At 37.6% G+C, this 25,877-nt stretch overlaps 1 protein-coding gene across 1 annotated transcript; it reads right to left on the reverse strand.

Moving 5' to 3' along the window:
• Positions 1–21,623: 21,623 nt before the first annotated feature.
• LOC112775674 (elongation factor 1-alpha) lies at positions 21,624–24,320 on the reverse strand. The gene is made up of 3 exons (XM_025819478.3): positions 24,055–24,320; positions 22,950–23,427; positions 21,624–22,865 (listed from the first exon to the last, which is right to left on the reverse strand). Exons 2-3 carry the CDS (start codon positions 23,409–23,411, stop codon positions 21,984–21,986), a joined length of 1,344 nt encoding a protein of 447 aa, XP_025675263.1. The 5' UTR covers positions 23,412–23,427; positions 24,055–24,320; the 3' UTR covers positions 21,624–21,983.
• Positions 24,321–25,877: the final 1,557 nt, after the last annotated feature.

The following is a 25,877-nucleotide window of genomic DNA, read 5'->3' on the forward strand; positions in this document are numbered from 1 at the left end:
ATAAAAATATAATAAAAACTAATTAAAATATACTAAAAACATACTAAAAATAATGCCAAAAAGCGTATAAATTATCCGCTCATCGCAACACCAAACTTAAATTGTTGCTTGTCCCCAAGCAACTAAAAATCAAATAGGATAAAAAGAAGAGAATATACAATTAATTCCAAAAACATCTATGAAGATCAATATTAATTAGATGAGCGGGGCTTTTAGCTTTTTGCCTCTGAATAGTTTTGGCATCTCACTTTATCCTTTGAAGTTCAGAATGATTGGCTTCTATAAGAACTCAGAATCCAGATAGTGTTATTGATTCTCCTAGTTAAGTATGTTGATTCTTGAACATAACTACTTTATGAGTCTTGGCCGTGACCCTAAGCATTTTGTTTTCCAGTATTACCACCGGATACATAAATGCCACAGACACATAACTGGGTGAACCTTTTCAGATTGTGACTCAGCTTTGCTAGAGTCTCCAATTAGAGGTGTCCAGAGCTCTTAAGCACACTCTTTTTGCTTTTGGACCACGACTTTAACCGATCAGTCTCAAGTTTTCACTTGACACCTTCACGCCACAAGCATATGGTTAGGGACAACTTGGTTCAGCCGCTTAGGCCAGGATTTTATTCCTGTAGGCCTTCCTATCCACTGATGCTCAAAGTCTTGGATCCTTTTTTTTTATTTCACCCTTGCCTTTTGGTTTAAAGGGCTATTGGCTTTTTCTGCTTGCTTTTTTTTTTTTTTTGCTTTCTCTTTTTTTTTCTGCAAGCTTTTCACTGCTTTTTCTTGCTTCAAGAATCAATTTTATGATTTTTCAGATTATCAAATAACATTTCTCCTTTTCCATCATTCTTTCAAGAGCCAACAATTTTAACATTCATGAATCAACAAATTCAAAAATATGCACTGTTCAAGCATTCATTCAGAAAAACAAAAGTATTGCCACCACATCAAAATAATTAATCTGTTTTAAAATTTGAAATTCATGCACTTCTTTTTCTTTTTCAATTAAAAATATTTTTCATTTAAGAGAGGTGATGGATTCATTTTCATAGCTTTAAGGCATAGACACTAAGACACTAGTGACCATGTAATAAAGACACAAACATAGATAAACATAAAGCATAAAAAATTCGAAAAACAGAAGATAAAGAACAAGGAGATTAAAGAACGGGTCCACCTTAGTGATGGCGGATAGTTCTTCCTCTTGAAGATCTTATGGAGTGCTTGAGCTCCTCAATGTCTCTTCCTTGCCTTTGTTGCTCCTCTCTCATGACTCTTTGATCTTCTCTAATTTCATGAAGGAAAATGGAATGCTCTTGGTGCTCCACCCTTAGTTGTCCCCTATTGGAACTTAATTCTCCTAGGGAGGTGTTAATTTGATCCCAATAGTTTTGTGGAGGAAAATGCATCCCTTGAGGCATCTCAAGGATTTCATGATGATGATTTTCATCATGCTCTTGTTGAGGTCCATGAGTGGGCTCTCTTGTTTGCTCCATCCTTTTCTTAGTGATGGGCTTCTCCTCTTCAATGAGGAGTCTTGGCCACAACTTCATAGAAGTGGTCTTGATGGACCTTTGAGATGAATCTCTCTATCTCTCATGACTCGAAGGTGAAAGCAATTGCCTTTTCATTCCTCTTTCTAGAAGTTTCTCCGGCCTTAAGTGCCATAAATGGTTATGGAAAAAAAAACCTGAGCTTTTCCACACCAAACTTAAAAGGTTTGCTCGTCCTCGAGCAAAAGAATAAAGAAAGGAGGAGAAGAAAAAGAAATGGATGAGATAGAGGTGTGTGAATTATTCGTCCAAGGGGGTTTTAGGTGGTTATGATGTGGAAAAGGAAGGAGTGATGGTTTGAATTTGAGTGGGTGGATGTAGGTGGTTTGTATGATGGTTTTGGAGGAGTAATGGAGGTGATTGGTGGAGGTTATTTGGGGAAGAGTATTATGAAAAGGTGTGAAGAAGTGAGTTGAGGTTGGTGGGGATCCTGTGGGGTCCACAGATCCCGAAGTGTCAAGAATTTCCCATCCCTGCACCAATTAGGCTTGCAAAACACCCTTTGCTGCCAATCCTGGCATTAAACGCCAGGTTGCTACCCATTTCTGGCATTTAACGCCAGCTTCTTGCCTTTTTCTGGCGTTAAACGCCAGTCTGGTGCCCATTTCTGGCGTTAAACGCCCAGAATGGTGCCAGACTAGGCGTTTAACGCCCATTCTGCTGCCTTTACTGGCGTTTAAATGCCAGCAGGCTTCTCCTCCAGGATGTGCTGTTTTTCAGTTTGTTTTTGCTTTTTCAATTATTTTTGTGACTTCACATGATCATCAACCTACAGAAAACATAAAATAACAATAGAAAATAGAAATTAACATAGATAAGTAAAATTGGGTTGCCTCCCAACAAGCACTTTTTTAATGTCAGTAGCTTGACAGTGGGCTCTCATGGAGCCTCACAGATACTCAGAGCATGATGATGGCCTCTTAACACCAAACTTAGAGTTTGGTTGTGGCCTTCCAACACCAAACTTAGAGTTTGAATGTGGGGGTTTTATTTGACTCTGTATTGAGAGAAGCCTTTCATGCTTCTTCCTTTTCCTATCTGCAAACCATGGTGCTTCCTGAATGGCGAAGAGTTGCTCATCCGAAAAGGTTTCAGAGATCTCAGTAGGAGGGTGGGACGCCCCTGCTACTGATTCTATCTGGGACAGGTGATCAGCTACCTGGTTCTCTGTCCCTTTTCTGTCTCTTATTTCTATATCAAACTCTTGCAGAAGCAACACCCATCTTATGAGCCTGGGTTTTGAATCCTGCTTTGTGAGTAGGTATTTAAGAGCAGCATGGTCAGTATACACAATCACTTTTGAACCTACTAAATAGGATCTAAACTTGTCAATTGCATAAACCACTGCAAGTAACTCTTTTTCTGTGGTTGTATAATTCTTCTATGCATCATTTAAAACACGGCTAGCATAGTAAATAACGTGCAGAAGCTTGTTATGCCTCTGTCCCAACACTACACCAATGGCATGGTTACTGGAATCACACATTAGTTTGAATGGTAATGTCCAGTCAGGTGCAGAGATGACTGGTGTTGTGACCAGCTTGGCTTTCAGGGTTTCAAACGCCTGTAGACACTCTGTGTCAAACACAAATGGCGTGTCAGCAGCTAGCAGGTTGCTTAGAGGTTTTTCAATTTTTGAAAAATCTTTTATGAACCTCCTATAGAATCCTGCATGTCCCAGAAAGCTTCTGATTGCCTTTACATTGCCAGGTGGTGGTAATTTTTCAATTACTTCCACTTTAGCTTGATCCACCTCTATTCCCTTGTTTGAAATTTTATGCCCAAGGACAATTCCTTCAATCACCATGAAGTGACATTTTTCCCAGTTTAAAACTAGGTTGGTCTCTTGGCATCTTTTCATAACAAGTGCTAAATGGTCAAGACAGGAGCTGAATGAGTCTCCAAATACTGAAAAGTCATCCATGAAGACTTCCAGAAATTTTTCCACCATATCAGAGAAAATAGAGAGCATGCATCTCTGAAAGGTCGCAGGTGCATTGCACAAACCAAAAGGCATCCTTCTGTAGGTAAATACTCCAGAAGGACATGTGAATGCTGTTTTCTCTTGGTCCTGAGGATCCACTGTAACTTGGTTGTAACCTGAATAGCCATCCAAAAAGCAGTAATATTCATGACCTGCTAGTCTCTCTAGCATCTGGTCTATGAATGGTAAAGGAAAGTGATCCTTTCGGGTGGCTGTATTGAGCCTTCTGTAGTCAATACACATACGCCACCCTGTAACTGTTCTTGTAGGAACCAGTTCATTCTTTTCATTATGAACCACTGTCATGCCTCCCTTCTTGGGGACAACGTGGACAGGGCTCACCCAGGGGCTATCAGAAATAGGATAAATAATCCCAGCTTCTAGTAACTTAGTGACCTCTTTCTGTACCACTTCCTTCATGGCTGGATTTAGCCGCCTCTGTGGTTGAACCACTGGCTTAGCATCATCCTCCAATAGGATCTTGTGCATGCATCTTGCTGGGCTAATGCCCTTAAGGTCACTTATGGACTACCCAAGAGTTGTCTTGTGTGTCCTTAGCACTTGAATTAGTGCTTTCTCTTCCTGTGGATTTAAAGCAGAGCTTATGATCACTGGAAAAGTGTCACCCTCCCCTAGAAATGCATATTCCAGGGATGGTGGTAGTGGTTTGAGCTCGGGTTTAGGAGGTTTCTCCTCTTCCTGAGGGATTTTCAGAGGTTCTTTTATTTCCTCTGATTCCTCCAGATCAGGCTGAACATATTTAAAGATGTCCTCTAGCTCTGATTCAAGACTTTCAGTCATATTGACCTCTTCCACCAGGGAGTCAATAATATCAACGCTCATGCAGTCATTTGACGTGTCTAGATGCTGCATAGCTTTGATAACATTTAACTTGAACTCATCCTCATTGACTCTCAGGGTCACTTCCCCTTTTTGGACATCAATGAGAGTTCGTCCAGTTGCTAGGAAAGGTCTTCCTAGAATCAGAGTTGCACTCTTGTGCTCCTCCATTTCCAGCACTACAAAGTCAGTGGGAAAGGCAAATGGCCCAACCTTGACAATCATATCCTCAATTATGCCTGATGGGTATTTAATGGAGCCATCAGCAAGTTGAAGACATATCCGGGTTAGTTTGACCTCTTCAGTCAAGCCAAGCTTTCTGATGGTGGATGCAGGTATTAGATTGATACTTGCTCCAAGGTCACATAGAGTTGTCTTAGTACAAGCACCCTCTATTGTGCATGGTATCATAAAGCTCCCTGGATCTTGAAGCTTCTCTGGTAAGCTTTTCAGAATGACTGCACTGCATTCTTCAGTGAGGAACACTTTTTTAGTTTCTCTCCAATCCTTCTTATGACTTAAGATCTCTTTCATGAACTTAGCATAAGAGGGTATTTGCTCAAGTGCCTTTGCAAACGGGATCTTTATTTCAAGAGTCCTGAGATAGTCTGCAAAGCGGACAAATTGTTTATCCTGTTCCGCTTGGCGGAGCTTTTGAGGATAAGGCATCTTGGCTTTATATTCTTCAACCTTAGTTGCTGCAGGTTTATTTCCTACAGAAGTGGTTGGAGAAGCCTTCTTAGAGGGGTTACTATCAGCACTTGCAGGTGTCTGATCCCTCATTGGCGTTTGAACGCCAGGATTGGGTGCTAGATGGGCATTTAACGCCAGCTTCTCACCCTTTTCTGGCGTTTGAACGCCATAACTGGGTAAGGAATGGGCGTTTAACGCCAACTTTTCTCCCTTTTCTGGCGTTTGAATGCCAGAATTATTCCTCTCTGGGCTCTTGCTGTCCTCAGAGGGATTTTGGGTAGTGGTTTGGTCATCCTCTGTCAGTTGTTCCTTTCTTGGCTTTCTGCTACTTGGAGCTGATTTATTCAATGTCTTCCCGCTCCTTAATTGGACAGCTTGGCATTCTTCTGTTATCTGTTTAGATAGCTGCTGTCTTGTCTGATTCAATTGTGCTTCTATATTCTTGTTAGCATTTTTAGTGTCTTGGAGCATCTCTTTAAATTCTGCTAATTGTTTTGTCATAAGGAGTAATTGTTGATTAAGCTCAATAATCTGTTCTTGAGGATTCAGATCAGTAGATACTACCCTGGCCTCTTCCTTTATGGAGGACTCACTGCTAGAGTACAAATGTTGATTTCTAGCAACCGTATCTATGAGTTCTTGAGCCTCTTCAATCGTCTTTTTCATGTGTATAGATCCACCAGCTGAGTGGTCTAGAGACATCTGAGCTCTTTCTGTAAGTCCATAGTAGAAGATGTCTAACTGTACCCACTCTGAAAATATTTCAGAGGGGCATTTCCTTAGCATCCCTCTGTACCTCTCCCAGACATTATAAAGGAATTCATGATCCTCTTGTTTAAAGCCTTGGATGTCCAGCCTTAGCTGTGTCATCCTTTTTGGAGGGTAAAATTGATTCAGGAATTTGTCTGATAACTGTCTCCATGTTTTTATGCTTGCTGTGGGTTGGTTATTTAACCACCTCTTAGCTTGATCTTTTATAGCAAATGGAAACAGTAATAATCTGTAGACATCCTGATCCACTTCTTTATCACGTACTGTGTCAGCAATTTGTATGAACTGTTCCAGAAACTCAGTAGGTTCTTCCTGTGAAAGACCGGAATACTGGCAATTTTGCTGCACCATGATAATGAGCTGAGGATTTAGCTCAAAGCTGCTTGCTTTGATGGGAGGTATACAGATGCTACTCCCATATGCAGCTGTAATGGGGTTAGCATATAACCCCAGAGTCCTTCTGGACTGTTCACTTCCACTTATGTCCATGATGGAGAAAAAGGAATTTATATGAATTATATTTTTTTTTATTTAAAAGTAACTGAAAATAATAAGTAAAATAAATGGAAAATAAAATAAAATTTCGAAAACAAAAATAAAATAAAATAAAATAAAATAAAAGCAAATTGAAAACTAAATTAATTAATTAATTAAAAAGATTTTGAAATTAGCAATTAAAAAGATATGATTGAAAATTATTTTGAAAAAGATATGATTGAGAAGATATGATTGCAAATTAAAAAAAAAAAGATATGATTGAAAAGATATGATTGAAGAAATTAAAAAAATTTTATTTTTAAAAAAGATTTGAAAAGATCAATTTTTGAAATTAGAATTTTGACTTGACTAAAAAAAAGATATGATTTTGAAAATCCTTGTCTAATTTAATGCAAAATTTCGAAATTTATGAATAAAATAAGGAAAAGATATTTTTTTGATTTTTGAATTTGAATGAGGAAAGAGAAAAACAATAAAATGACACTAAACTTAGAAATTTTAGATCAAAACAAAGAGAACAAACAAGAAAACTTTGAATGTCAAGATGAACACCAAGAATACTTTGAAGATCAAGATGAACACCAAGAACAAATTTTTGAAAAATTTTTAAGTAAATAAAAGCACAAGGGACACCAAACTTAAAATTTTTAGAAAATCAAACACAAATTTTCGAAAATTTAAAGGAAAACACAAAGAAGACACCAAACTTAGAATTTTTAAAGATCAAGAAAGAACTAAGAACATGCAAATTCGAAAATTTAAAAGAAAATAAAAGCATGCAATTGACACCAAACTTAAAATATGAAACTAACTCAAATTTAGTGACTCTAAACCAACAAAAATAAATTATTCCTAATCTAAGCAACAAGATAAACCGTCAGTTGTCCAAACTCGAACAATCCCCAGCAACGGCGCCAAAAACTTGGTGCACGAAATTACAATCACACTTTTGCAACTCCGCACAACTAACCAGCAAGTGTACTAGGTCGTCCAAGTAATACCTTACGTGAGTAAGGGTCGATCCCACGGAGATTGTCGGCTTGAAGCAAGCTATGGTTATCTTGTAACTCTTAGTCAGGATATCAATAATTCTCAGATTTAATTGTAAAAAGTAAAAGAACATGAAATAAATACTTGTTATGCAGTAATGAAGAACAGGTTGAGGCTTTGGAGATGCTTTGTCTTCTGAATCTCTGCTTTCCTACTATCTTCTTCTTCATGCACGCAAGGCTCCTTCCATGGCAAGCTTTAAGTTGGGCATCACCGTTGTCAATGGCTACTTCCCGTCCTCTCAGTGAAAATGTTCCAAATGCGCTGTCACCGCACGCTAATCATCTGTCGATTCTCGATCATGTCGGAATAGGATCCATTGATCCTTTTGCGTCTGTCACTACGCCCAATACTCGCGAGTTTGAAGCTCGTCACATTCATCCCTTCCCAGATCCTACTCAGAATACCACAGACAAGGTTTAGACGTTCCGGATCTCAGGAATGGCCGCCAATAATTCTAGCTTATACCACGAAGACTCTGATCTGAATCATGAGGCTAAGAGATATGCATTCAATCTAAGGTAGAACGGAGGTGGTTGTCAGGCACGCGTTCATAGGTGAGAATGATGATGAGTGTCACGGATCATCACATTCATCAGGTTGAAGTGCGAATGAATATCTTAGAATAGAAGCAAGCGTGATAGAATGGAAAATAGTAGTAATTGCATTAATTCATGAAGAACAACAGAGCTCCTCACCCCCAACAATGGGGTTTAGAGACTCATGCCATAGAAAATACAATATAAAACGTGTAAAGTGTCATGAGGTACAAGATGAATCACTAAAAGTAGTTTTTATAGTAAACTAGTGACCTAGGGTTACAGAAAATGAGTAAGCTAGGGTGTTTAGTGTAAAAATCCACTTCCGGGGCCCACTTGGTGTGTGCTTGGGCTGAGCATTGAAGCTTTCATGTGTAGAGACTTTTCTTGGAGTTAAACGCCAGCTTTTGTGCCAGTTTGGGCGTTTAACTCCAGCTTTTATGCCAGTTCTGGCGTTAAACGCCAGAATTCTTAAGCTGACTTAGAACGCCAGTTTGGGCCATTAAATCTTTGGCAAAGTACGAACTATTATATATTGCTGGAAAGCCCAGGATGTCTACTTTCCAACGCAATTAAGAGCGTGCCAATTGGGCTTCTGTAGCTCCAGAAAATCCACTTCGAGTGCAGGGAGGTCAGAATCCAACAGCATCTGCAGTCCTTTTTCAGCCTCTGAATCAGATTTTTGCTCAGTCCCTCAATTTCAGCCAGAAAATACCTGAAATCATAGAAAAACACACAAACTCATAGTAAAGTCCAGAAAAGTGAATTTTAAATAAAAACTAATAAAAATATAATAAAAACTAATTAAAATATACTAAAAACATACTAAAAATAATGCCAAAAAGCGTATAAATTATCCGCTCATCAGGCATCACTGTATTCTTTCCCATGACCCATGGGGCAGTAGGATCAAGGGCTATTCTCTGCTTGACTACGTCCCAGTCAAATCTCATGTATCTCATATCCTCTTCAGCCTTTTGGTAACCGTCAGGCTGATCTGACTTAGGCTGAAGCCGGAGGATATCCTCAATAGCTTTCTCAGTGACTAAAATTTGTTTTCCTCTGAGGTGTACTGCATCCAGGGAAGTCTTGAAATAGTTACAGTAAAATTCTCTGACCCAGGATGCATTGACCTCTGTCAAGTTCCTTTCCAAGAAGAACCAGCCTCTTTGTTTTATTTGTTCGGAAGTGTACTGGGTGAGTTCTTCTGGAATTTTAAGAGTTCTTTCCAGGTAGAGGTTCCTGGAAGTGGCAAACACTGGATACTTTAGCTCACAGTATCTGTTTGCAAAATTGACTTAATCTGTAGCAGTGAGGAGTTGGTCGGCCTCTTCCTGCAGGGTAAAGTTCTTTTCCTGCCAGAAATCGTCGTGAAGGATATCCAGGATAGAGGTAGAAGATTCTCCTCTTTTCCGTTTTCCTGTAGTTGCCTTGCCTTTTCCCTTACTTTTGGGATCAGACATCCTGAAAAGCAGAAGTAGCAGGATATAATTGAAGAACTAAAGCAGGAAAACAAGTAGGCAAGTAGGGTTTTGTCAATGTAAGCATAAAGGCAAAAAGAGCAATAGAAGCATGAAATGAGGTAAATATATGTACATTTTGGATTGAATTTGAGTTAAAAGTTTGAGATTAAAAATCACAATCCAAAATATAATAGAAGTGGAATTCAAGTTAATTAGGAAAAACAGTAATCATGCCTTGAGTTAGAAAGTTAAAGTAGTGAGGTAAAAACCAAAAAGAGAAGTTAGAAAGTGAAGCTGGTTAGGAGTTACCAAGAAATTCACAAACTTGAAGAACAATCAACTCATATTCAAGCAAGGATTGCAGTTTATTGATGATAATTTCTATAGATAAAGTAAGTGTGAAATGAGAATGAAATCATCAATAAGCAATTTATTACTCAGGGAACCAAAAAGAATAAGAATGCTAGCCCGTGCATTCATGAATTGGTTTGGTTGTAGCCAAGTAATGCAAAATACTGAATTTTCAAACCAATACATGAATGGGGGTAGATTAAACCATAAATTTGCAAAAAATTGGGCAGCATTCCAGCTAAAATTGGATGTTCCCGGGTAGTAAACAGCAGGAAAAATCAATTCATATGAAATTAAATAGTGCTAAAAAGATTAACAAATAGCAAGAACATTAAAGAACAGTTTAACAGCAACATCTAATATGAAGAACAACATATGAACAGCACATCATCACAGTAAATTCAGAATTGCGAATCAGATAAAAACAGGTAGCAAGAACAGTGCAATTATCAGGCCTAAATTCACTAACCACATCCTAGCTACCTAACCACCTAAAATCTACTACAATCATGCATCTCTAACTATCCTATTTCGAACAAAAACTGTAAAATATGCAACTAACTGACTAATTGGAAAATGAAATCGGTGTTCGGCAGAACCTGGTGTGTAGAAACAGAAAGTAGGCTCAGAGAGATGGTGGCGGTATAGTGGTGACGCAGCGGCGATGGGTGGCGGACGCAGGGGCGGCGATTCGGTGGATTTTGGGGTGAATTGGGGTGAATGAGAGAAGATGGGGACGAGGGTTTTGGGGGTTGGGGTGTGATGGCCGGCGGTGTTCCGTGGTGGGTGGCGCGGTGGTGGCGGCTCGGTGATGGGGCGGCAGTGGGTGAAAGGGGAAGAAGAGAGGGGAAAAGAAGAAGAGAAAAAAGAGAGGAAGAGGGGGTTTCGGCGAGGAAGGCGTGACGGTCGGGATGGCGGCACGGTGGTCGGAGCTGGGCAGCTGGGGCGATGGTGGTTGCAGAGGGGGAAGGAGGTGCAGAGAGGAGGGAAGGGGTTGAATGGATAACGCGAGGGGTAGGGTTTCGCGTGAATGGGGGTTAGTATTTTTGAATCCACGCAAACGCGTGGAGCACGCGATCGCGTGATTTAGGCGAAAAAGGGGTGTGACGCAGTCGCATCGTTGACGCGATTACGTGAATTAGGTAAAAGGTAAGGGACGCGTACGCGTGAAGCATGTGAATGCGTCGCTGAAAATTGTGCTAAACGCACAGTTCCAGCGTTGTTTTGGCGCAACTCTCTGTTTCCAATAGGGTCCATAAAATCCACGCGACGCGTACGCGTCGCTCACGCTTTCGCGTGGGATGTGTGTGGTGTAGGTGACGCGTTCGCGTCAGGGACGCAAACGCGTGGACTGATTTGTGCTAAACGCACACCATCCGCACGATTCCAGCCCAACTTTCCGGGCGTTGGATCTTTACGCCGATTTCCAGTCGACGCCCACGTGGCCTGCGCGCTCGCGTGGGGTGATTTTTTTTATATGCAATTATGCAGTATGCAATATGCAGTGCTAATATAGGTGATATGAATAATTCCAGGTTCAATGAAAATAGAATAAAAGTAAATTTAAAAACAAACAAAACGAAATAAAATTGAAATTGAAAAAGGAACGATCATACCATGGTGGGTTGTCTCCCACCTAGCACTTTTAGTTAAAGTCCTTAAGTTGGACATTTGATGAGCTTCCTGCTATGGTGGCTTGTGCTTGAATTCATCAAAAAATCCCCACCACTGTTTGGAATGCCAACAGCCTCCGGGGTCCCAAACTAGGCATGTAAAGCCTTTGAGTAAATTCAAACAAGTTCTCAGGTTCCCGAGGTGTTGAATGTCAGAATAGATTTCAGGATCTCAAACCTTGCTTTTATATCTGCCTTTGTCTTGATTTTTATTTTTCCAGCCGGGCGGTTTGGAAGTTGCATTCTCACCAAGATGACCATACATTTTTCGAGACCCATTCAATCGAACTCGAAACCAATCCTTACACTTCAGATTGAAGCGTGGAACCTTATTGAATCTTGCATACCAACCTTGAGCACGAACCATTTCCCTTTTACTCTTAAAGCCGCAAAGAGCTCTAAGCTGGCCATTTGTTTCAAGCAAACTATATTCAAGTGGAAAAGTAAAGATAAAAGCTAAGGATTTTACCCACTTGAATTTAGTATTGGATGGTAATGGCCTCGGGATATGTGTTTCTAGCGGTTTTGCAAGCTCTACTCCCTCGTGTTCTTCTATGAATTCCTCCACTTTGTTGCAAATTTCTTCAATTTCAATCACATCTTGATCCAAGTCTTCGATATATTCCTCATCACTCAAGTCATAAGTTGGAAGTTGCGAAAAATCTACCTCCGCATCATCTTCGTATTCACTTAGGGAAGATTCTCCCATCTCAAAGAGTTCACTTGCGGATGCAAGTTCATTGCTAGGAAAATTTGACTCATGATCTTCATTATCAAGGAAACTTGCTTGTTGAGTTATTCCGTCCAGTTCTTCATAGGATACCTGCTTCGGGGGTTGTGCACTATCTTCCTTAGCATCAACTGCACTTTTCCTGACGTAATTCTCCACAATTCTGGATTCCCATGGAGGTTCAGCGTCTCCTAAGTCTTCAACCAATTCTTCTTCTTTGATAATTTCAGCTTCCTCCACTTGTTCCAATACAAAGTCATGCTCCGTACTGTCCAGTGGGGTTTCTAGTATCTCCTTCATGCTGCGTTCTTCATTAGATTGCCCACATAAAGCCATGGGGGTTCCTTGAGTGTCCGAACATCAGGAAGGTATTCTATTTATCGCTTGATTCAATTGGTGAAGTGTGGCATGAAATTTTTCAAATGTTTCCTTGAGTTGCTCCCTTGATTCTTGGAGTGATGGATATGGACTTGGTGCATAGGGAAGTGGTGGTTCTGGGGAGTAATTGGGTTGGAATTGGGGTGGATACGGGTTATGGTCATATGGAGGTGAATGGTGGTAGTTGACTTGTGAGTGTGGTGGTTCAAAGCTGTGTTGAGGAGGTGGTTCACAGGCGTATGATGGGGTCCATCATATCTATCATCTTGGTATGCACCTCGGAATGGTTTTTGACCATAGTAATTTGGTGGGTGATGGTTGTCACGAAGGGGTCTACCATACCTATTGTCTTGACATGCATTATGGAATGGTCGTGGTTCATGGTATCTTGGAGGGTGTTGTTGCCTAAAGGGTTGATCAGATCCTCGTGGCTCCTTCCATCTCTGATTGTTTTGACCTCGATGCATGTTCTTGTTATAATTTCCATTCCTTGCAACAGTATTGGAACCAAACTCAAAGCGATAAGGGTGAGAATTCATAGTAAATAATAAAAATTAAAAGCGAAAATAAAAACAAATAAACAAGCAAAAGAAAATATTTACAATAACCAATAATAAGGCACACAGTTGCAACTCCCCGGCAACGACGCCAGATTACAACAAATAGGGTGTTGAAAGCAAAGACAAATGAAAAATTGGAATTGCCAATCTCTTTGGACAACTTAGCTCCTAATGGCATCCATATTGATCTTTTTGCATCCAAAGTGGGTATAGTTACAAGATAAAATGCTCCTTTAGATGTAAGAAATGGAGCCAAGTTGGAGATGATGTCAAGCAAAAAATATGCGACATTGTTTTGGTAATACATATTTATATTTTCTGCTATTATGTATATTAAATCTTTATTTGTGCTAACTAACTTCGACCAATCTTATGTAGGAAAAGTTTGATACAGCAGATACGCAAGTAATATGCAAAATGATTTTAGCTAAGACTAACATTTGTTATCGAAGTTGGCGTTCAAGATTGTGTGAACATTATGAGTTGTATCAAACTGATGAGGAGCGCCTTCAAAATCCACCGAACAATGTTCTTTCGGAGACACGGGACAATTTGGTGTGAACTCTTTCATAGGGCGCTTTGACAACGAAAGAAACTAGACAATTAAAGGTACTCCTAAAATTGCTTAAGGTTTTAATACATATTCTTAGATGATTCATATATTATTAATATAGTTTAATTTGTATATAAATCTATTTATCACATTTTACTTGTGTCATGGTTGAGAAATGACAAATGTCCTATTATTTAGTTTGATAAATTTGGTTGTGTATTGGCTGAGAAATAAATTGTGAATTGGTTGTTTTTGTTGGAACCGTAGACAGTGAAAATATTCAAGTTTTAGGGGAGGCTCTGTCAAAACTTTTCTAAATTTTGAATAAAAGTTAATGGAAAAAGTTATAATTAGTGTTATATCTTGTTTCTAATTTTTTATTTCGCTTTTTCTTATTTACAGGAGTGCTAAAATAGTGACAACATGCTACCTTGAGGGTTCAAGAATATTTTGATTCATAAAGACACTAATTTATGTTAGACTTTTAACTTTTGGTTGAACTTGTGCAAGAAATATAAATTGTAGAACTAATCAATGTACTCAGTAATGTTATTTTGTTTTAAAACAATTTTAGTTAAATGAAGCATGTTTGAATTATGTATGTTTTTACATATTATATAAATGTTGACTTCCTTAGTAAAATAGTTAATATATCATTTAATTAAAAAAATAATGTGGTAAATTATGCATGCAATTTGTATTAAAAAAATGTTACAAAATAATTATTTTGTTTTTGTAACTAAAGAAAAAAAATGTTACAAAATCAAGTTATATTTTGTAATAAAATTTTATGATAGGAAAAAATATATTGTCACCAAAAATATTTTGGACATCAAAATTTGTTATCACTTTTGTAATGACTTTTGGTTTTTTGTATTAGAAAAATGTGTTACAAAATATTACTTTGAATTGTAATAGTTTCATTTTTTGTTACAAAAGCTTTTTGTAACGAGACATACTGCAACGACCCCTTTTTTGTTACAAAATTTTTTTGTTTCAAAATTCTGATTTTTTGTGACAATCTTTTTTGTTACAAATATTATTTTTTCTTGTAGTGCGAATCGGGACTTTTTTATAAAAGGCTTTATGGGCTGGAAGGGGGGAGTCATAAGGGAAAAAAATCCCTAATGCTAATGAAAACTGGGCCAGATACATAAGCTATTACAACAAGGGCTTGATGTTGCAGCTGGGCCCAATTCCTTCTTCAAACCTAATCCTTAGTGGTGCTGGGTTAGGAGGTATGGGTGGGTTGCACCGTGTTCTATCGGGTCGGGTGGAGTGTGCAAACAAGGAAGAAAGGAAGTGCGTTCTTAGCGCTGTTGCACGTGGGGGAGAAAACGGGCATGGAGGCGGTGCTTCAAACGCTGATTCTTGGTCATGCCGAGACGAAAAAGCAAGGGTGCCGAACCATGCGAGGAGTGCCATGGTGCTTCAGGTTGATGTCTGCCCGAGTAGCTCAAGTACAGAGGAATGCGACACACCGACTAAGGTGCATAGAAATAAGGGAACCGGTGACGATGAAGAGTTTGATAAGACTAAAGCTCTGTCGAAACGGCTTCCTATTGGGGACAGACTGAATGCAGGTGAAGCTGGGATTGAGGACATTGCGGGCTCAGTGACGAGTGGCTATGGTGATGATGAAGAGGACGTCGATATGCCCGGAGGGATTGGAGAGGCGAGCGATGTAGGGGATGATGTTGGGAACATGGCCACGGAGGGGGAGAACTATGTTGGCAGTGAAACTGAAAGTAGAACCTGGGTAAAGGAGCAAGTAGATCATGAATTTAATGTTGCTAATAAAAGTATAGGCCCGACGGTAGGTAGGGAGAGTTTGATGCAGGGTGGGGATGAAATTGGGGAGGCTATAACGGTAGGAGTAGGTGATGATAATGATGGCAGAGCGGAAGATAAACGGAATTCAAGAGTGAAAGAGCAAATTATAGAAAAGAAAAGGACATGGGAACTAGTAGTAGAGTTCGATGCAATCTTATACAATGAAGAAGATGATATTATGGCAATCCTCCAAGATCAGAATGAAGAAAATGCTCAAAAAAGAAGAATGGCAAAACAAAAGGCGAAACAAGACGATGCAGGCCCAAGAATAAAAAAAATGTGTGTAATAATCTTTTAAAATAATTTTTAGTTCATGGAATATTAGGGGGTTGAGGGGGGATAGAAAATTGAGAATGGTAAAGGACTTAAAGATGAAAAATAGACTGAATATGTTAGGTTTGATTGAGATTAAAAGGCAAGTTGTGACGAGATTTGATGTAGTACGACTTTGGGGGTGTGATAGTGTGGAATGGGAATATGTTGTGTCTGATGGTACATCGGGTGGGTTGTTAATGTGGCATGAAATAATGTTTAAGATGAATAATTGCCATAAAGGAGAGAGGTAGTTGTGTGTTGAAGGGGTTTTAGTAAACAATAATTTCAGTTGCACATTCTTCTTGGTTTATGGCACTCATACTAGAAATGAAAAACTTGCTGTGTGAGAGGAGTTGAGCTATATTGCTGGATTATGCCAAGCCCCTTGCTGTTTCATGGGAGACTTTAATGAGATTGTACAGGTGGAGGAAAGAAAAAGTGTAGATAGATTGACAGTAACTACTGAAGAATTCAAGAATTGGATACAAGATATGCACTTAGTAGACCTGTCGCTTAATAACTGTAAGTATACATAGTTTAGAGGACGTTCATGTAGTCGGATTGATAGAGTGGTGGTTAGTTTGGAATGGATTGAGGAGTCTCCAGAGACTTGACTAAGAGGAGGCCCGAGGGGTTTGTCATATCACTGTTCGATGATAGTGGAAGATACAAAGATGAGAGGTGACACAAGACCGTTTAGAAGTCTTGACTCATGGTTTACTTATGAAGGTTTTCTGATAATGGTTACAGAGGAATTGAGGGGTCTAGGAGAGGTAGGCTTCACAGATAAACTAAAGGCTTTGACAGTTTCCTCTGGGAAGATGGCACAAGAATAATTTTGCTGACATGGATAAGAAAATTTTGAAGTTTGAGGAAGAGATAAAGAAGATAGATGACATGGTAAGCAGTGGGGTGTAGGACGGAACAGTGGAGGCAAGAAGGAAGGTGTTGGTAACTTGCTGTGAGAGATGGTATGTAAGAAAAGAATTGCACTGGAAACAGATGTCACGATCTAGGCATGCAAATGACATGGACAAAAACACCAGATACTTCCATCAAATAGCTTCTTCAAGGAGGAGGAATAAGTGATGCACTGGTAATTAATGGAAGATTGGTTAGAAATTCAGCCAAAATAAAGATTGCCATCAGAGAGTTTTATAAGCAACTGTATCATCAAGAGAAGTCTCCTATGGTGGGCTTCAGGGATGGACTGGTGGCTAGAATATCTGAAGAGGATTCTATAGCGTTAGAGGTATTACCGTCAGTTGAAGAGATTAGTGAGACAGTGTGGGACTGTCAATCATCAAAAGCACCAGGTAGTGATGGGTACAACATGAACTTTATTGAGAAGTGCTGGATGAGATTAGGACCGAGTTTATGCCAGTTGTGACCGCTTTCTTTCAGACTTCAAGACTACTAAAAGACTCTAATATCACATGGGTTATGTTGGCACCAAAGTTCATTAGGGCTAAGGAAATCAAAGAGCTTTGTCTGATTAGTATGGTTGGATGTGTGTACAAGGAGATTTTGAAGGTGCTAGTTAGGAGGATGAGAGCAATGATGCCAGGACTGGTTGGGGAGACACAGAGTGCATTTGTCAAGGGTCGTAAAATAAATGATGGGACACTTATTGCGTGTGAAACTGTGCATAGCTTAAGTTAAGGAAAAAGGAAGCAGCAATTATCAAGCTAGATATTTAAAAGGCATATGATTGAGTTAAGTGGAGCTTTGTGGACATCGTTCTGCAGAAGATGGGGTTTGGGTAAAGATGGAGGGAGTGGGTTATGGAGTGTATCGGTACAACCTCGATGTCAGTATTGATAAATGGCTCACAACAAAACCGTTTATAATGGAAAGAGGTTTGTGACAAGCTGATCTACTATCGCCCTTTTTGTTCATGCTCGTTGTTGACGTCCTACATAGAATGGTCGGAGAGGCAGTTAAAAACAGACGTATATCCCCTTTATTGATTGGGAGAGACAATATAGAATTGTTGCATCTTCAGTTCGCAGATGACACTATGTTGTTTTGTCCATCAAAGGAGGAGACTATTAAAAACTACAAGAGACTTCTACGTTGTTTTGAGTTGATGTCGGGGGTTAAGCATCAATTTTAACAAATCCAAATTGATTCCAATTAACTGTGATCAACAGTGGGTGCGACGTATGTGCATCTTGTTGGAGTGCAAGGAAGCTACTCTTCCAGTCAAATACCTTGAAATTCCTCTAGGAGTTAATCCAAGGTTGGTCAAAGCTTGGAAGCCAATAATAGACAAGGTGGAGGAGAAACTCAGCTTATGGAAGTCGAAGGTGCTCAACAAAGCGGAAAAGTTAGTGCTTATCAAAGCTGTCTTAAATAGCTTGCCATTATATTATTTAAGTTTATATAAGATGCCGAAGGCTGTTGTTGAGAAATTGATTTCATTACAGAGAAAATTTTTGTGGAGTAAGGAGGATGGTAGGAATGGCATAGCTTTGGTTCGATGGAAAGTGGTTCAAGCTCCGAAAAAGCTAGGTGGTTTAGGAGTTGGAGATGCGATGATCTGTAATACAGCACTCTTGTTTAAGTGGTTGTGGAGGTTTTCAAAGGAGGAATGTCCGTTGTGAAAAATGGTAGTATGCTCTTGCAACAATCTCAATCCTAACGAGCTGCTATTCACCCAGGCATTACTTACTAGAAGGGGGTTCATGGAAGGATATCTGTCTACTGCAGATTAAGGAGCAACACGTAAGAGACAAGATGATAACTGGGTTGTTCATGGAGGTTGGAGACGGTAGAAGGACTCGATTTTTGGGAGATGTCTAGTTATATTGTGGCCCTCTAAAGGATAGGTTTCCAAGGCTCTTCTCGGTTTCAATCCAAAAAGGATCTGTCATAGGGGTATGTGGGTTCTGGGATGGGTTAGAGTGGATTTGGAACTTCCAATGGAGGCGTGAGCTATTTCAATGGGAGTTAGAACTTGTGAATTAGTTGCATAACACTTTGAGGCTGGTTAAACTAGCGGCGGACAGAGAGGATAGGATTGTGTGAAAGTTTGATAGACAAGATGTTTTTTCTACTAACTCATTTGTGCAGGTATTGCAGGAGGAAATGATTCCGAATGACGTAACAAGTTATAGTTTTACCAAGACTATTTGGAAAGGATTAGTCCCCCCAAGAGTGGAGCTGTTTGTTTGGTTTGTCTTGATAGGCATAGTGAATAAAAAAGAAAGTTTGTGTCAGCTCGAAATAGTTAATCATAAGGATAATATGTGTGTTCTATGTAATAAGGATGTTGAAAGTGTTCATCACTTATTTCTTAGATGTGAATTTTCTTGGCAAGTATGGTGTGCAACTGCGCATCGTTATCTCATCTTGACAGACAATAGTCCTTTCCCGGTACTGTGAAGGAACATTTTTTAAGCTGGATAGGTGCAACAATTAGGAAGGAGGAGCGCAAGAAATGGTTTATTTGTTTCTTTGCAATAGTTTGGTCCGTATGGATGAAAAGGAACACGAGACTATTTCAGAATAAAGAAAAAGGTGTGGAAGACACCATTAATATGTCTTTCCTTAGCTACCAAGAGTGGAGGTGTGAAGATCCATTTTGTTGTTGATGGCAACGTTGAAGATGACAAATGAAAAATGTTTTAGGTTTTGTAAGTTGCTAGGTGGCTACTATTGGTGTTGACTTATTTTAATTCTTTACTTTTTCGCTCCATTTTTGTGTTGAGCTCTTTTGTTTAAAAAAAAATATTGATACTAATATGTTTTAATAATTAATATATGTTATTTGTTTTGTTAATTAATAATAATTGTAAGCAGAGGCGGAACTTAATTCAGACAAGGGGGCTATGACCCCAAACTTTTTATAAAAGAATTAATAGTACTTTTTCAAAAGATAAAAAATAGTTCAATTGGCTTAAATATTTTACTATGACTTAAAGTACCCAATAAATTCAATAAGCAACACTCTCTCTATCTTTAAGTTCAAATATAAAAAATTAGATATTTTTTATTTATTTAATTTAATATTATTTTATATTTTACTATTTATTTAATTTATTTTTTATATGATAAAAAATAATAAAATATTCAATAAATATTAATATTATTGTATTTGTATAAATTGATAAAAAAATTTAATAAATATTATAAATTTTAATATTTGTCCTTCTAATTTATTCTTTACATATTTTACAGGATATATATTTAATTTTTTATATAAAATAATAATGAAAAATCAAAGAATTGATGCATCTTTTAAGAGGAAGGCTAATATTTAAGGAGAACATATAACTTTTACAATATCAACACATTAGATAGTTCTTCTACTTTAATGAATCACGAAAAAAGTGAGAAACAACTTTCAAAAGTTCAAAAAGTTACATCTGATGAGTTTGACTTTAATTTTTTGAAACGAGATCTTGGAAAACGACTTTAAATTTGGCAATATCTCCCAAACCAGGGAGATGATGTTAGACGAGTTCATCTTAAATGGGTCCATATCAAAAGCATGTTGACAATTATCCTCTATTTGGTTCCCCAAAATTTTGTTTGACAATTATCCTCTATTTGTCCCCCCAAAATTTTGTTTCAAATCATTTGTAAGACCACAAACTAAAAGGAATCAAAGTAAACTCTTTAAATTATTCTAAGACTTTTCTTAAAAAGAAAATAATTCACAATAACCTTTATATTTCAATTCAGGATAAACTTTTGGTTATTCTGTAAAATTATAAATATATTAATTGAATTTTTAGTTAAAAAAAGATTTTTTTTTCCTGAAAATAAGATGAAACAGATAACATTCTTAGTTTATACATTAGAATTTAAAATAAACAACAAAAAAAATCTGTGTAAACAATGAGATGAATTGGTACATAGAAATAAGGAATGCTAATGTCACCAAAAAGATAAAGGGTGCACGTTTGAAAATTAACCTGCTATTAAAAATTAAAAAATAACAAATTTTAAATTATAAATTATAAAGTAAATTATTGAAATAAAATATAATAGAGTTAATATTTATTTAATTAATACTTATAATATTTTTTAAAAAAGAGTATTATATATTTTTAAAAAAATATTATATATTATAATTATAACTTATCAAATTAACTTATATATTTATATATAAATATATATTTTTTTATATAAATATATTTTTTATATTTTCAATATATATTATGTATTTTAATATATATTTTATATAAATAACTTATTTATATATAGGTAATTAGATTAGATTCATTTGGCTGAATGGATAAATCCTCCGACTCAAATGTGGTAAGTGGAAAGGGTTAAAATTACGTCAAAATAAATAATAAAAAAAAATAACTTCCGTAACACCAACAAACCCAGCAATAGATAAGTAAAATCTAATACGGTATCAAATATTAATATTTATGAACCTCGAAATTTAATTTAAACATTAATTTGTAAACAAAAATATTATACATTTCCAATTAAAGCTACATTTTAATGAATAATATTATGTTTACATTGGGAAGTCGGAGATTACCCTTACCCGTTTTATTATAATCTATTGTTATAAATATTAGCTCAAGAAGCAGATAATGTCTAAGTTCAAAGTTCTAACACATCGATCTATTGGTGTTATAAAACAAATTTATAAAACAAATTTAGACGCAATTAAGAATAATAACCGATTTATAGTATATTGTGATATCATTTTTCGAAAATGTATTAATAGTAAAATTTATTTACGAGGAAAGATGTACTATACGATTAATTAAGACTACCAAAAAGGAACCCATTAAAAAATATAACAATTTTAATCCCAAATAACTACCATTCGCAATATTAAGAAAATCGAATATGAAGATAAACACAATTAGACACAATAAAACATAATTAAGAGTTGGTATTTAAAATACAAATAAGCAGTGTAGGACTAATCCTAAAATTCACTGCACAGTTTACACAAAATTTAAAGTATCCTCAGAAAGACCATAAAAATATAAAAGTCCGCAGAAAATAAAATTCATAACAAAAACAAAAAAGCCTCATCTTGCCACCGTCGATCAAGAACCCAGTTCTGGGAACAAAAGTTGCGGGACGACGGTGGAGACCTGTAACTAGCTCCGACCAACACGCTTCCTAAACAAGGAGAACAGAAGCTTCGAACAAGGGATAAATACTTATTGAAGAGATGATGCTGGTACCCTTGCACAGATGAACAGCCCTGCAATATTCACTTCTTCTTCTGGGCAGCCTTAGTGACCTTGGCTCCGGTAGCATCCTTCTTCTCCACATTCTTGATAACTCCCACAGCCACAGTTTGACGCATGTCCCTGACGGCAAAACGACCAAGAGGTGGGTACTCAGAGAAGGTTTCCACAACCATGGGCTTGGTGGGAATCATCTTAACAAGACCTGCATCACCATTCTTCAAGAACTTGGGCTCCTTCTCAAGCTCCTTACCAGATCGCCTGTCAATCTTGGTCACGAGCTCAGCAAACTTGACAGCAATGTGGGAGGTGTGGCAATCAAGCACTGGCGCATAGCCATTTCCGATCTGGCCAGGGTGGTTCATGATGATGACTTGGGAGGTGAAGTTAGCAGCCTCCTTGGCAGGGTCATCCTTGGAGTTTGAGGCAACAAAACCACGCTTGAGATCCTTCACTGCAACATTCTTGACGTTGAACCCAACATTGTCACCGGGGAGGGCCTCTGTAAGAGCTTCGTGGTGCATCTCAACAGACTTAACTTCAGTTGTCAGTCCAGTAGGTCCAAAGGTCACAACCATACCGGGCTTCAAGACACCTGTCTCAACACGTCCCACTGGCACAGTTCCAATACCTCCAATCTTGTACACATCCTGAAGAGGTAGACGGAGGGGCTTGTCTGATGGCCTCTTTGGCTCATTGATCTGGTCAAGGGCCTCAAGAAGGGTTGGTCCCTTGTACCAGTCGAGGTTTGTAGACCTCTCAATCATGTTGTCTCCCTCAAAACCAGAGATGGGAACAAATGCGATTTTGTCTGGGTTGTATCCGACCTTCTTCAAGTAGGATGAGACTTCCTTCACGATTTCATCATAACGGGCCTTGGAGTACTTGGGTGTGGTGGCATCCATCTATAGCACAGAAAAGCTAGCATTAGAAAATGAATAAGTAATCAGAAAAGGACAATCAACTCATATTCTGTTTAATCATCTCACCTTGTTGCAACAGCAAATCATCTGCTTGACACCAAGGGTGAAAGCAAGGAGAGCGTGCTCACGGGTCTGACCATCCTTCGAGATACCAGCTTCAAAACCACCAGTGGTGGAATCGATGATGAGAACAGCACAGTCGGCCTGGGAAGTTCCAGTAATCATGTTCTTGATGAAATCCCTGTGTCCGGGAGCATCAATGACAGTGCAGTAGTATTTGGTGGTCTCGAACTTCCACAAGGCAATATCGATGGTGATACCTCTTTCACGCTCGGCCTTGAGCTTGTCGAGCACCCAGGCATACTTGAAGGACCTCTTGTTCATCTCAGCAGCTTCCTTCTCGAATCTTTCGATCACACGCTTGTCAATACCTCCCAACTTGTAGATCAAGTGACCGGTGGTGGTCGACTTTCCTGAGTCGACGTGGCCAATGACCACAATGTTGATGTGAGTCTTCTCTTTACCCATGATTCCGAACAAAGATCTGCAAATAAAATAGATCCGTGAGATGTGTATTCGGAACAATCTTCAACACATGATAAACAAACCAAAACCAGAAAAAACCTAAACAAATCCTAATATGCTCTTTGAAATAACTTCAAACAAATTTAAGACCACGATATCTACACAATAATAGAAATAAAGCAGACACAGAAAGTTTCATCAGATCGGGCGAATAAAATAAGATCTCATAATTAGTTCTCTATAGATTTAAAAGATAGAAACATGTTATTCAAAGAAAACGCAACAGATCTATAGAGAGATAACCAGGAAAAAATCGAAACGTAAAATATAAATGATTTTTCAAAGGTGTTTCGCTACCGTTTTCAATTAAACAAGGTCATAAATCTAAGCCAATTCATTTAAAGCCTCAATATAAGTAAGACAGAAATCAAAATCCGTTAAAACAAAATAACTGAAGCTAAACAATACAAAAATAACAAAAAAAAATAGCGAAACATATAAATCAATTGAAAAATCATGATTTGTGAGAAAAAACATGAAACATGAAAACCGAGAATTGCCTATCGCATGCAGAATCACATCACATCACTGAAACAAGAATAGCGCAAATCAAAGAAGGTAAATAAGAGAGAACGAGAGATCGAACCTTGGAAGGGCTAGATGCGCGAAAAACCCTAGCCGCAAGTAAGAGAGAAGAGTGTATGGGAGCAAAGTGAGAATGAGTGATAAGGGTTAGAGGGATATATATAGTAGAACCTAATTTGGTACTTTGACGTAATTGCCCTCGAATTTGTGAAGTAGATTCCGTTTGTGTCCCCGTTGTTGTGCTTATCTGGCGCAGATTTGAACCCCAACGATGAGCCAAGATCTCGTTAGTTAAGTTACGAAGCGGCGGCACAAGTTTGAGACCTCTCGGTTTAAAGGGTCGACCCGACTCCTTATGGGCCTGTTTTAGGGTTGCTGAATTCGTTTAAATTAGTCGGTATATATTAGGGGTTTACAAGTTAGATGCATTTCAAGACCAAATTAAAAAAAAAAAAAATTAGATGCATTTCCTATACCTAAAAAAAGAAAAAGTTTAGATGCATTAATTTTTTATTCTAGTATTCCTAAATTCGATAGTTCAACCAATAATTTGTTGCAGATCAAAATTTTATTTGATGTACCGATGATCAATAAGTTTTTGTATATATAAAATGGATACAAACTCTGGACACATATTTAAATTTAGCGTTTGTTCTGGCGTTATTATTTTGATAAAAAAAAGATCTTTTTTCAATGAAAAAATATTTTTTTTATTTTTTAGCGTATTTGGTAAATTTCTAGTCGTAAAAATAAAAGTACTAGAAAAATTAAAAAAGAAACATCTTTTTTGAGAAGTTGTAATTTACATCTTTTTTTAAAAGATATTTTTCTCTTAAAAAAATATGTTTTTCATATAATAAATAAACATAAAAGTACTTTTATATTGTTATACCCAAACATAATTGATAGATAAAAGGATCTTTTTGTATGAGATATCCAAACATAAAATTACTTTTACTTTTTTCATAAGATCTTTTAAAAAAAGATAACTCGAAAAAAGATATTTTCTTAAAAGCTCACCCAAACAAATTCTTAGTTTAGTAAAAATTTTACTTTTTTAAAGTAGTTTATAAAAGTTAATTTTAAAAGATAATTTTGTTTAAAAATTATAGTATCTATGATTTGATAAATTAAATAAAAATAATTTTCAACAAGTACAAATACACAACAAATACGTCTGATAAAATAGTTTTTAAAATTTAAAAATACTATAATAGACATTAATATAAGAATTAAACTTAGGGCAATGTACTTATATAAAATAAAACAGAGAAAGATTTACTTGATTAAAACATTTGCAAACTGGTTACGTGCATGTCCTTTTTTATTATTATGTAATTCGTGGAGCTAACCACGGTTTCAAAATTATATGTAAACCATTACTACCTGGCACGGTTTACGTGTGAAAAAGATTGATCATAAACCGTTGCAGGCCACTACGGTTTATCAAGGAAGATAAATGTGCATAAAACCTTGTAAGCAGCAACGGTTTATGAAGGGTTTTGAATAGGCATAAACCCTTGTTAGCTGCCACGGTTTATGAGGAGAGAAATTCAATATATATGTGAGTGAGATTCAAGCTGCTGAAGAGATCATTATCACAATGGCAAGTGATGAAGAGAGTTTTCTTGTCTTAGTGCATTGCTCTGGGAAAATCAAAAGAAGCAAAAAATATGGTGTGAAGTTCACTGACAGAGAACCATTGAGTGTATTCATCAGTTCATCAAGCACTTTGTCAGATGTGAAGAACAGCATCTTGCAGAAGCTTGGGGTATTTGGGAGCAAGTGGGTGAAGAAGCTATTCTACAAGATTCTCATCGCAGTTGTCTCGACCGGTGTTAAGTATGATACGTTTGTGCTAGCGGCTGATGAAGATATTAGGGT

Source organism: Arachis hypogaea, chromosome 19 (assembly GCF_003086295.3).
Source record: "Arachis hypogaea cultivar Tifrunner chromosome 19, arahy.Tifrunner.gnm2.J5K5, whole genome shotgun sequence".
Lineage (NCBI taxonomy): Eukaryota > Viridiplantae > Streptophyta > Magnoliopsida > Fabales > Fabaceae > Arachis > Arachis hypogaea.

Bases quoted from the DNA above. Each gene is read 5' to 3' on its own strand.
- LOC112775674 (XM_025819478.3), bottom strand. From the start codon at position 23,411: ATGGGTAAAGAGAAGACTCACATCAACATTGTGGTCATTGGCCACGTC. The intron at 22,866-22,949 runs GTGAGATGATTA...TCTGTGCTATAG, and splicing joins TGATTTGCTGTTGCAACAAG to ATGGATGCCACCACACCCAA.